This window comes from Aethalodelphis obliquidens, unplaced genomic scaffold, assembly GCF_003676395.1.
Source record: "Aethalodelphis obliquidens isolate GAN/ISIS:26980383/991018 unplaced genomic scaffold, ASM367639v1 scaffold28, whole genome shotgun sequence".
Taxonomy (NCBI): Eukaryota; Metazoa; Chordata; class Mammalia; order Artiodactyla; family Delphinidae; genus Aethalodelphis; species Aethalodelphis obliquidens.
In genome coordinates, this window is record NW_020837972.1 from 14695032 (window position 1) to 14708317 (window position 13286).

Genomic DNA, 13286 nt, shown 5'->3' on the forward strand with positions numbered 1-13286 from the left:
GAAAACCAGTCTTCCTCCTCCCAATCCCCTTCCTGTAAAAATGCTTATACGTAAAACTGTTTCAAACCTAACTTTACTCCTCTAGCTGCCCAGGGTAAACATACACCTGCAGAAGCAGCCAGAAAAAATATTCTCGCTATGTTGTTCCTCTCATGGAAAAGTAATAAAATCTTTTCACTCCTCCATAAATCTCAAAAAGGGCTATCTCCTATGGGTTTCCAACTGCTAAATGGTAGTGATTATCTCTTAACATGCTATATAATGCTCTTTATTTATAATCTCCTTACAACTGTTTTCACAAGGGCTGAGTGAGACAGACTGGAACTGTTAGCTGTTTGCCATTCTCTGAGATTCTAATAAGGTGAAGTGGGTGACATCCCTGCTCAACACCCAAACTTCCAGGCAGTATGGTCCACCTGGAGGAACATAATGAAAATACTCCCAAGCAACATTCTGGCTAAAAAGCTTAAATATAAAGACAATGGAAGATGGGAAACTCAACAGATCTAAGATTCACAAATATCCAAAATACAATGACCATACGTGGCAGGTGGTAGGGAAAAGGATGAATGGATTTCAGGTAACATACAACAATTTCAGCAAGTGTGAACTATATTTTACATAGTATATTTTGAGTACTAAAAAAAAACTTTTAAAACCTACTTTAGACCTATAAAACATTCTATTTAAAGGAAACACGGTTCACCCACCATCGCTGATCAAAAATACAAAAAAAAAAGTATAGTTCTGTATCCATACTTGATCTAGATTGCAAATTGTTGATCTTTTATAACAAAAGGGCCTTTGCACTTAAAGCAGTGCTAAAAATTCCTTCTCATCTGCTTGTCACATTCTGGCCCTAAGACCACAAAGTTCTGGGGAGGCTATTCTCTAAGAGGAGAGGAGCTACAACATTCTCAAGTGTGTAGGACTGAGGGCCATTATCTCCTTGACCATCGAGCGGCAAATAAACCTGAGTGCCTCCGGAAGCTCCCCGCCTGAAGGGAGTGTTGCTACCGCTCGCAGAATTGGAAAGGGCAGTTTGCAGCACTGAAAAATAGACATTTAAAATGAAGAGGAGTCCTGTCTCTCCACCGAGGGCTCTGAAGACAGCGATTCCAGATGCAGAGATAGGACCTTACTCTTTATTCCCATTTCTTTCCCAAGCAGTGACTCTGGATCATAACGGAGTTTTCTCAGTAGGTTTTCTTATCGCAAACACACATTGCCAGCTCGAAGTGATAAGCCTTCTGATGCTTCTCAGTCCACAGCTGAGGTTCTCCACCAGGGGTGATTCTGTCCCCCAGGGAACACTGGGCAATGTCTGGAGACATTTTGGTTGCCACAACTGGAGGGGAGGGTGTCACTGGCATCCGGTGGGTAGAGACCAGGGATGCAGCTAAACATCCTACAATACACAGGACAGTACCACCCCCAACGAAGAATTCGCTAGACCAAAATGTCAGAGGTGCTGACTACATATCTAGGCTTCATTTTATTTCTAGATGCCTGATTTTATTAAGGTCATTAATGCAAGGTATAGGTTTTTGAATCCCAGATGATAAAACTTTGCATGATTTAACTTTTTTTCTGTACTTCATTCCACTAAATTGAATACCTAATTTTTCATGCCTGTTTCTTCTTTTTTTTTTCTTTGGTCTGCATTGGGTCCTCGTTGCTGCGCGTGGGCTTTCTCTAGCTGTGGCGAGCGGGGGCTACTCTTGGTTGTGGTGTGCGGATTTCTCATTGCAGTGGCTTCTCTTGTTGTGGAGCATGGGCTCTAGGCACACGGGCTTCAGTAGTTGTGGCTCACGGGCTCTAGAGAGCAGGCTCAGTAGTTGTGGCTCGCTGGCTCTAAAGCGCAGGCTCAGTAGTTGTGGCGCACGGGCTTAGTTGCTCCGTGTCATATGGGAACTTCCCGGACCAGGGCTCGAGCCCGTGTCCCCTGCACTGGCAGGCGGATTCTTAACCACTACGTCACCAGGGAAGCCCTCATGCCTGTTTCTGAATTGTACATAATTTTTAAAACATAAAATTCTTTGATACTCTAATCTAATTATTAACGTAATGATCAAGTGTAATAGATTATAAGCACATAATCTGAGGGGGGGGATAAAAAACAACCAGTGCTAAGGTGGAAAAACCCTGACCTCAGACAAGGTAAGGAGCCTGTTTTTCCAAGAGCCTGAACCTGAAGGAAGTTATGTCAAGTGGGCCTCAGATCTGCAGAACAGGGAGGCCAAACCCTGGAATGCAAACAGTTAACAAAACCCAGATCCTTTTCCTCACATCAACATAATAATACCCACCTTTCCTCCAAGGAACTTGAGGGAAAAAAGGAAATTTTATATATTGCCCTTCATAAGGACTAAACTCTCAGACCCAGGAGGCATTCTGAAGCGCAGCCACCCCTCACCTCTTCATTTCTGCATTTTAACTAGACCCAGTATTTTCTAGAGGAAGAATAAAAGCCCAAGTTTCTAAGGATTTGTCCAGATCACCAAGTGATTCAGTTGGGAAGTTAGTCTTAAAATCTAAGTCAATTTTTTCTTAGACTTACCATTTTTTTGCATAGTTGACCTGAAAATTTACATTTTAGTATGTACCAACTTTATTAGGTTTCTAAATTCTAATTTTCTTTTACTTTATCTTTTTCCTAAAGTATTCTCACTCTTGACCTCAATAGCTCCCTCTTGCCTTCCTATTAGCACACGGAATACAGCTTAATAATTATTAGCATGTGGAATACAGCTTAATTTTTACCAAAGGTCCAGGATTTAGAATCGACATTTTGAGTACTTGGTTCTTAATGCTTAATGCTTGGTTCAAATTTTCTGGTGATTACTTTCAATTTCATTGCATAGGAAATAGAGGATTTGAGGTAAATAAGGTTACATTTCACCAAAATATTTAAAGTGAAAAAGAAAATGTAACAGAAGACAATCTATTAACAAGCAAGGAAAAAGAAGGGAAAAACAAAATAAGCATTTTCCCATCTTTTAATCCAAACTATAAGAATGTTCCTAAAAATGTTTTGTAGGGTATTAACAGGTATTTTACATAAAAGGGTACCAGATCAAGTAAGTCTGGAAAATCGCTGTGTCCCCATCCCCACCCACCCTGCAGAGAAATCATTTCACACACTGACAGACGAGGGCTCCAGAATGTCACTCAACTTTATCCCATGTTTTCCAAATTTATGAGGACCTCAGAACACTTTGTAGTATAAGCTCTATTAAGTTATCTTATTCTATTTTGTTACCATCTTATTTGAGTTCATTTTAGCAGCTGATCCAAAATCCACCAGCTTGATGTGTCCCATTCGGTCAATGAGGATGTTCTCGGGCTTGATGTCTCTGTAAGAAAATCAAGGCCACAAATTAGTGTTATCTTCTCTATGACAATCATCAAGCAACTGCTAACCTAGGATCTTCCTTCAGCCAAGAATCTTAGTGCCTGTGGTTTTGCCATACAAACCTCCCTACTGATGGACATACATAATAAGCATTTTGCAAAACAAATTTAAGTAAAAGAATGAGAGAGAAAGAATAGAAGGGAGGGAGGAAGGAGAAGGGAAGCAGAGAAGGAAAGGGAACAAAATAAATGTTATTAGATGGATTATTTCTCCTCGAGACACACATTTTACCTCAGGAGAGCTAAGGCCACAAAAAGCTAGGGGATGTGCCCAAGGCCATGTGGCTAGTCAATGGAAAAACTGAGACGCTATTCAGGATTTTGCGGTTCCTGGTCTAACCATCATTCCATTCCCACAACATTCTCAGATGCTCGTAAAACACTAGCTGAGTGAAGATGTAAAGAAACACTTTTCAACCGAGGATGCGGGGGCACACCTTTGTCAATTACTAACGGGCAAGGTCAGAAGTACAACTACACACACTTCTGTTCCTCCGGGGTATGCTGCCTCCTTGCACAAATCAAATTCAGTTTTCCTACCACAGCACCCAGAGAACCCATGCAAGAGCTCCCGGTCTTATTAGGCGCATTGACAGATCCTACCAGCAAACGTGAGAATGTCACAATTTTAAATCTATTTCCCTGTTGAATGGGTAAGCTGAAACATCTGCCATTTTGGAAAATTTGCTTTCAGTAAATTATGGTGAAGATGGGCTAAAAATTGGCTGAAGCATTATTTTCATGCTGAAATCATTCACTCTATTTTAGGAACTCTTAGGTGATACAGACAAATCCCCAGTCAACTACCAGGGAGCCTCACTTACCGATGTACATATCCCATCTGATGAACGCTGTGAACAGCCAAAATGAGTTCAGCTAGGTAAAACTGAATCATATTTTCATCTAATTGGTCCTCATATCTGTTCAAAAGTGACAGCAAATCCCCTCCAGGCTGATATTCCATGACCTGTATAGAATGCCAAAGTTATTAATTCTTCATACACCCAAAAAAGGGGGAATGTTCTCAATTGGATCCTCGAATACTACCTGACATGTTATAATTACAATGTCTCCACAAAGCAATGAAGATGCATGAGACATACTGTAAGTCATGTAGGACAAGGTCCCTGCCCTAAGGAAGTTACACCCATTACCCAAGAGAATCAATACAATGAAAGATGAATCCTAAACGCCATGTGCAATGTTTGCAAGGCAAGCTTGAAAAGTTGAATTAAATCTACCCACTCACCCACCCACCCAAGGAGACACCCCAGACATTCCCTAGGATTAGGTACATAGCATAGACAGAAATTCCTGGAGGGCAAGAAATCCTCTTGCATCCTTTCTGCATTTCCCTCAGCACCCAGCAGAATACAGGAGATGGGCAATAAACATGATACAATCTCTTCCTTAAACAGTCAGTGTGGAAGGCAACCTGACCATCTCTGTTAAAAATTTTAAGTGTGAACATATACCCTCTGAACCAGTAATTCTGCTTCCGATGATTTATTTTACAGGAACTTACAGTAGTTTGGAGATAGACAGATAAAGAGATTCAATGAAGCATTGTTTGTAACATGGGAAAAAGAAACCCTGGAAATCACCCAAACAGCCATCACTAAGAGACTGCTAAAATATGATTTATCTAAACTATGGGACAAGAGGCAGATACTAAAAATGAATGGACTCGATCTATTCATTCTGCCATGGAAAGCCATCTATGATGATATATAGTGATGCCCTAAAGAGGATACAGTAAAACTTTTTTGTGATTAAAAAAACACATATTACATTTGTTAGTATATACTTAAGGGAAAAAACCTGGAAGAATATAAAGTACAGCCTCAGGGAAAATGTTTAATTAGCAAAAGAAAGTCTTCCACCCCAAGAAACTGAAATCCTTCCTCCGTCTGATGATAACCGGGGGTGACATTCCTGAGTCAACACGAGGCTTGGAGGCTCATCTGCCCAAGAGGCTTCAAACCTCAGCCCGGTGACTTCACCTCTCTGCCTCTCAGTTTTGTCCTCTGTAAAATGGGGATAAGACTGAGTCCCTCGCAATGCTGTGCCTGGCGGCCACGAGATCCTCCACTGCTGTTCAAGTCCTTTCCTTTCCCTGAATTCACGGCACCATCCTCTCTGCTCTGGCTAGGAGAAGATGGGACCCATTTTGACCGTCTCTGCATCCACGTCAACCCCTCCTGTCCTTTGCTCTGATTTCCCATTTTAAAGTGTGGCTCATAGCCACATTTTAAATGTCTTTTATTTTAAACTGTCTCAAACCCTTTCTGGAAAGAGGCAAGATTCAAATAAAAGTCTTTTAAAAAAAAAAAACACTAAATCTCACAAACCACTGCATTCCAGAAGCCAACTCTGGGATGTGAATTCTCTTCATCCTCCTCCAAACTTCTGTTTGCTTTCAGTCCAGAATTAGAAGAAAGTTCTAGTCAAGTAAGATATGGAGCATCTGCACACGTCCCCAGAGGCCCCAGGCTGGTCCAGTAAAGACTCTGCCTAGCACCAGGTCAACCCCACACCGGGGACCCTGGGAGGGGCCAGTGACTTGCATGCCTTCCCCAAGGGCCCCTCGTCACCTGGCATCTTACACGTAGCAGATACTCAAGCAGATACTGGACAATTTGATCTAAGGTTCCATTTGCACTGCAACTGCTGGAAAAAAAAAAAACTGATTTATGAACTAACAAGAACAGCAGCACTGAGAAGGGGCGGCAGCTGATATGCAGACTTTATTTTCCCCAAAGTCTTGGCAGACGTAAGCTGCTCGTGCCAGTCCTCAAAGAGCCAGCAGGAGGCACCTGGCTGCCTGTAGCTCACCCACGTGTCCCAGCCTGGTTCTCCACAGGCCCTGGGTACACGGGTGAATGCTAATTTTTTACGTCTGTTTTAAATATATATTGTCATTAAAAAGGTCTTAAATATCCACACACACAAAGAAAATTCACACATAATAACGGAAGTACTCATGCTTTTAGAACCAAAATGTCTTAAAATATAATAAGAACAATGCATATTTATGACGACACGTTGCAGTTATAAATTTTCTAATCGGGCTCTATTAAAGATGTGAAAAAAATAGAACGGCTTGCGAGTTTAAGGCTGAGAAAGTCAAGCATGTAGCAACTGCTGGCCACTTTTAAGAGCTCACGAATGGACCACTATTTAACACTTAGCGGTGACTCCTGAAGATTCTATTTGTAATGACTCGTGAAAAATAGTTCAGAAAATCAAAGCCATCTCTTTGAAAGGCGAAAAGATACATATTCTCTGCTCCTATTCAGAAGATCCAAACTCCTAAGCTGAAAATCCCCGCCCAAACTAGATTAGTCAAACAATTTTGACTGGTCAAACAATTTTCCATTTCTTCAAAAGCGCTCATCAATAAGCAACAAAAATGACAACAGCTGCTAGGCAGCATGCTCTGCAACATGAGGTCAAGAAAGATGTACTAAACGACAAACCTCCTTATCAAAGAACCTAATCAGACTTGGCCCACCAACAAGATTCTAGATTACCATACTGCAAATTCCAACCGTACACCATTAGGAGAATTTAGTTTGGGCATTTACTGGGTAAATTGGGCTGCCCCAAGATGTTACCCCATTCCCAAACTATCTTACCGGGGTACAGTCACTCATCCTGGGATGAATGGAGCCCAAGGGAAGATAGCTTGTGTGTGGTCAAGCCAAGCTTCATCGATCTTGCGGTTTAGGCTAAAGAAATAATAAAGAACCAGGACTTGGACACTTTCAGAAAACACTTTTGCACTTTCAAAAACGGTACCAAATCAAGAGCCTCCAGAAAAGGGAATCCTTCTACACTGCTGGTGGGAATGTAAGCTGGTGCAGCCACTATGGAAAACAGTAGGAAGGCTCCTCAGAAAGCTGAAAATAGAGCTGCCATGTGATCCAACAATCCCACTCCTTGGCATATACCTGCACAAAACTCTAATTCAAAAAGACACACGCACCCCATGTTCATAGCAACACTATTCACAACAGCCAAGATATGGAAACAAGCTAAATGTCTGTCAACAGATAAATGGACAAAGAAGGTGTGGTATATAAATACAATGGAATCCTACTCAGCCATAAAAAAAGAACGAAATAATGCCATTTGCAGCAACATGGATGCAACTACAGATTATCATACCAAGTGAAGTAAGTCAGAAAAAGACAAATACCACATGATATCACTTATACGTGGAATCTAAAATGTGCCACAAATAAACCTATCTACGCAACAGAAACAGAATCACAAACATAGAGTACAGACTGGTAGCTGCCGAGCGGGTTGGGGGAAGGATGGAGTGGGAGGTTGGGGTGAGCAGATGTAAGCTTTTAAATATAGAATGGATAAACAACAAGGTCCTACTGTATGGCACAGGGAACTACATTCAATATCTTATGATAAATCGTAATGGAAAAGAATATGAAAAAAAGAATATATATATATATATGTATAACTGAATCACTGCTGTACAGCAGAAATTAGCACGACATTGTAAATCAACTAGACTTCATTTAAAAAAAAAAAAAAAGAGTCTCCAAAAGCATCATCAAGTCACAAAGCAAGAGTTCTCAAGTCTTCATACCAGATGACACGCTGTAAACCAAAGACCGGGGTCAGCAGAACTGACGAACAAATTAGACCAAAGTCACCACCCAGGCTGTGCCAGACAGTCCATTCACAGCATTTGGATTTGCCCCCCAAAATGACTCCATGCCTGATTTTTTACTATTCAGAGATGCCCAGGGAGGCAATGTTCCCCCCAGAAATGTGGCTCCTAACCCAAGAAAACTGGCAAGTCCTCTGGGGCAGAGCTTCTCAGAACCGCGTGCACGCCAGAGGCACCTGGGGAAGCACTTTTTTTAAATGGATAAAACACATTCATCCACATAAATATGTGAGTGCCTATTATGTGCCAGGCACTATTCCAGATATCAGGAAAACAGCAGGGACTAAAACAGACAAAAATCCCTGCCTTCGTGGAACTGTAATTCTAGTAGAATGAAAAAGAATTCAGCAGTATGAAAGGGTAAAGTATGTCTCTTCCTCGTCTCAACCATTCAGGGAGCTTGCTAAAAACGTGGAGTCCACGGACCAACCCCAGACTTCATGGACAAGCTCCAGGGGTGGGGTCCAGGAATCTGCATTTTTAAGGAGCTACTGGGGTGATGCTGATGCAGCCAACCCAGAACTTATTTTTTTTTAATGTTTTCATTTATTAGTTTCTTTTTTTTGTTTATTTTTGGGTTTTTTGGGCCCACTCTGCATGGCATGCGGGATCTTAGTTCCCCGACCAGGGATGAAACCCGTGCCCCCTGCAGTGGAAGCTCGAAGTCCTAACATCCTAACCACCGGACCGCCAGGGAGGTCTCCACCCAGCATTTTATTGAGACCCGATGCTGATGAGGCTGCGGAGGCATCACGGGTCCTTACTGCAACTAAATGACACGCTTCTACAGCAGAGGCGCCCCAGTTTGAAGCCTGGCTTTAATACACCCCTCACTTCTGCTGCTTACATTTTTCCACTGACTTCCTGGAGCCATTCCGCGTATCAAGACAAGATCACTGGCAACAAAGGGCTGGAACATAACCAGTCCATGAGCACTGAAGCTACGATCCTGCATCCTTGCAAGGACGGGAGATGTCCCTGCAGGCCACCCCAAGAGTGATCACCAAGGCATGGTAATCAGAGACCAGGGAGATGAGAAGACGGAAAACAGCCCTACAGTGAAACAGCCCTGAACAATGTGACAACCCTGCAGATGGCAGAGAAGCACAGCAGCTGACAGACCAGCCTGGCTTGGAGCTATAATGGACTTGCTCTTTTAAAGCAAAGACGGTCCGGCCAACAGAGACAGACCCTTCTGATGGCAGCAGCTGCAGATGCTAATTAAAGGGCAAATCTTACATGTGTTCGGTTTGGAAGAAGCAGCAGCTTCTCTGCTGGTGTCTGCATCTATACTCCGAGTGCTGGGATGGCAATTCCCACCAGTTGTGTTGTGTCTGGAACAAAGGATAAATGTGTGTATTTGTTGTGTGTGCGCACGCATGCACATACACACGCATGCTTGCATGTATGTGTGTGCGTATCGGGGTAGATATGTAATAGCTCTTTAGCGTTCTATCCCAATTTGCATACTGGTGTCATCAGAGGCATACCGTGCTGGCCACATCTTAGAAACGTGTCCTTGAAATGCCTGCACTACAATCAGCATGACTGAAAGTGCCCTGAAAATGGAAGGATGCTGTTGGCATCATTACCCGCCCTGCCCAGTGTACGTGATCTTTGGCACGGGGGAGGAGGGAATGGATACTCCAAGCAGAGTGGCCCCTGGCACAAACCCTAAATTATTTTTTGAAGGGCAAGGTGACCAAGAGAAAAAGAGTGAAGGCCCTTTATTTCAGAAAATACGAATCCCAGCCTGAGTCATCCTTCTGTTCAAAAAAATCCTCATCGAGCATCAAATCATCCAGAGTCTTGGCAAGAAATTGCACACTCAAACTAGGTAACTGAGGCCATTAACTGAGGACAAGCCTATCTGTAAAGGTGTGGGTGAGGTTAAAGGAAATGAACACGGGATGCTGAGGCACCCCGGGACTAGTAACAGCAGGGGAGTAGGTACCATTCGTTGGCCTGAGAGGGCAAGGAAAGGGGTCTCAGGTGTGTACACTATTACTGAAGAAACAGAAGCAAGAAGCAGTAACCAGAAACTAGCTACGGCTACAGGACAATGGTTCTCCAAGTGGGGTCCCCAGACCAGCAACAGCAGCATCACCTGGGAACTGGTCAGAAATGCAAATTCCTGGGCCCCACCTCCACCCCCACTGGATCAGCAACTCTGAAGGTGGGCCAGGCAAACCGGGACACCGTAGGAAAACTGTAGCCCCGAAAACGGTGGGACTCTAAATGCCCTCACTGGAGGGGGACTTCCTGGTGGTCCCGTGGGTAAGACTCCGTGCTCCCAATGCAGCGGGCCCAGGTTCGATCCCTGGTCAGGGAAATAGATCCTGAATGCATGCCGCAACTAAGAGTCTGCATGCCGCAACTAAGAAGCCCACACGTCACAACAAAGAACGCGCATGCCGCACCTAAGACCGGCACAGCCAAAATAAATAAATAAATATTTTTAAACAAATAAATAAATAAATGCACTCACTTGAAATATGCCTCAAAAGACCAACACACAAAAAAACTACTTCAGAGAGCCCGCCTGCCAATGGAGGGGACACCGGTTCGTGCCCTGGTCCGGGAAGATCCCACATGCCGCGGAGCGGCTGGGCCCGTGAGCCATGGCCGCTGAGCCTGCGCGTCCGGAGCCTGTGCTCCGCAACGGGAGAGGCCACAACAGTGAGAGGCCCGTGTACCGCAAAAAAAAAAAACAAAAAACTATTTCAAAGGCACTGATAATTCAAAGAACCTCCTGAGGCAATAACACACTCAGCAACTGAATTGGAGTCAATAAGACATGTTAATATTTCATTTCACCCATGAGAAAACTGAAGCCGGAAAGGCCAATGACTCCAGAGAGACCAAGCAAGGTACAGGAATAAAACAAGAACCTATATTCTAAGTAACAGCTTCCTTCTGATGGGCAGCTAGCTTGTGAAGCAACCAACACTGGTGAGTTTTGAGACATGCCTGAAAACTGCATCATCTTACCCAAGAGATCAAAACAGCACGTCTCGTTGTCACAATGATCATAAGCTGCTGTATTTCACTAAAACAAAAAACAACGAAGTTATATTTCTTAACTCTCTCCCACCCTCAATGACAGCAGAGACTGGTGATCACACAGGCCATGGGGTCATTGCCTAGAAAAAGTCCACCTCCAAATGACTCCTACATAGGAAGGGAAGTGTCCATGAAATTGCATGACTGTGGTTGAAAGCAAGACAGGAAATAGAACCACAGTTGTGTTAGAAACGGTTTTAGATGTGTCAGTATAAAGGTAATGAGGAAGACCACCAGAGGTTGAGCTGGGGGCCTGGCATCTAACCCCATCTGTTACCTACAAAAGTAGCTGTTTTAACCTCTGTGCCAGACTCTAACTTATCCCCCAAATCCATTCTTCCCTTCTCCCACAGTAATAAGAATGTTAGCTGAATACAGGCCATGCAGTGAGACAGTACACACGTGTACACATGCAACGAAGTTCTGGTCAACAAGATGTGAGAGGAAGTGATGTGTCCCACTTCCACATCATCCTGCGCAGAAGGAATTTGCTTGCTCTGCCTTTCTGCTCTTTTCTCCTCCCAGCCACGTGCAACACAGACATGAAATGGCCCAACTTCAAGCATGTCAAAAAGGACAACATTCTAAAGTACAGGAAGCCACAGGAGGGAATCATCACATATGACAGGGTTGCCCCACCCTGCTGGGGGTCTCTCTGTTACATGACCTTAGGCTATACCTTAACTAATACACCCATGTGTGCAACTGGGGGAAAAGACTTTGGGAATGAACAGAGGGAAGCTGATGTAAGGTCCCAGAAGGGAAAGCAGACTCGTGAGGCAGTAACAGCAGAGCACGGGCAGACTGAAAAGACCCACAGAATGAAAAGTATCAGCACAAAGCCAGGAAGCTTTATGAATCTCACAAAGAATTTAGCTACAACAATGCTACAAGTGGTGAGTTGCAGAACAATGTTTTCTTTGTAGAGATCAGCTCCTTCATGGAAGGACCCTGGGGAGGGCATCTGTTAAACAGAACTGAACAGATTTCATCGTGAACCAGATCAACAAAGTACTACTTCCGTGGGCCACCTGATAGAATACACGACTCGCCTTGTTATATGGAACCAGACGTCGAGGGCCTTTGCTATGATTTTCTGTAGCAAAAACTGGAAAGCCACACTCATTGGTATGCAACTACGAATGGGCAATTTTTAACCATCAAAACTCAAAAGGATCCAAATTCAATTTCCTTGCACTGCAATCCAAATTTTAAAAATCTCACTGGGTCTGTGTTCAATTACATACTTGGAGAGCAAAACTCACACTATTAACGTAATACAATTTCCATAATACCTTGAGTACATTTGTATGTAAATCAAATTTCTATGAAATTAATCATGCATTCATCCAATAAATATGTCTTAAGCAATAACCTGGGGAAGCTCTACTGGAAGCAAGGGAGAAATCATCGCTCTCCTGGTGGAGGGCGTAGCCTGGTGGAGACAACCGCCCCCCATTCACGAAGAGGAAGTACAGGCTGCTCTGTGCGCACAGCAGAAGGGAGCCCCTCCCACGGCAGAAGATCCGGGAAGGGTTTCTGGAGGAAGTCACATCTGTCCCAAGCCCAGAAGGAGAAATGAGAGTCAGGTAAACGTGGAAAGAGGGGAGAGTGAGGAGAAAGGTCAGAGGCAAGTTCAAAGAACCAAAGGAAGCTCAGGGTGAATGTAAAGTGAAAGGAGAGAGATGTGAGCACTGAGGCTGGAGGCATCTGAGGAAAAGGCCTCGTAAACCACACGGAAGAGTCTGGACTTCATCCAGGGGGCAGCAGGGAGTCTTGAAGGGTTTTAACAGCGCGATGGCTTGGCTGCAGTGTGGAGAAGACCTGGGGAAAGAGCAAGACAGATGGCAGGGAGAACACTTAGGAGACTGTTGCAGGAATGCAGGCAAAGGAAGATGGCGGCCTGGACTCCCACAGTAAAAACAGCACTGGAGGGAAGAGACTGCACCGAGAAATACACAGGAAATGGAATCCTATTTTTTTCATTGATTTTTTGAAAATTTTATTCATTTTTAATTGAAGTATAGTTGATTTACAGTGATTCAGGTGTACAACGGGGTGATTCAGTTCATATATATATATATGTTCTTTTTCAGATTCTTTTCCATTATGT

General features: G+C 43.6%; 1 protein-coding gene across 7 annotated transcripts in view; it reads right to left on the bottom strand.

Moving 5' to 3' along the window:
- Nucleotides 1-13286, bottom strand: part of CIT (citron rho-interacting serine/threonine kinase) — a 169994-nt gene that overhangs the window by 133027 nt on the left and 23681 nt on the right. For all 7 annotated transcript variants that reach the window (XM_027124739.1, XM_027124738.1, XM_027124737.1 and 4 more), the window contains 2 exons: nucleotides 4239-4381; nucleotides 3263-3356 (listed from right to left, as the gene is read on the bottom strand). In XM_027124739.1, coding sequence (XP_026980540.1) covers nucleotides 3263-3356; nucleotides 4239-4381 — 237 coding nt within the window. The remainder of the gene's footprint in view (nucleotides 1-3262; nucleotides 3357-4238; nucleotides 4382-13286) is intronic.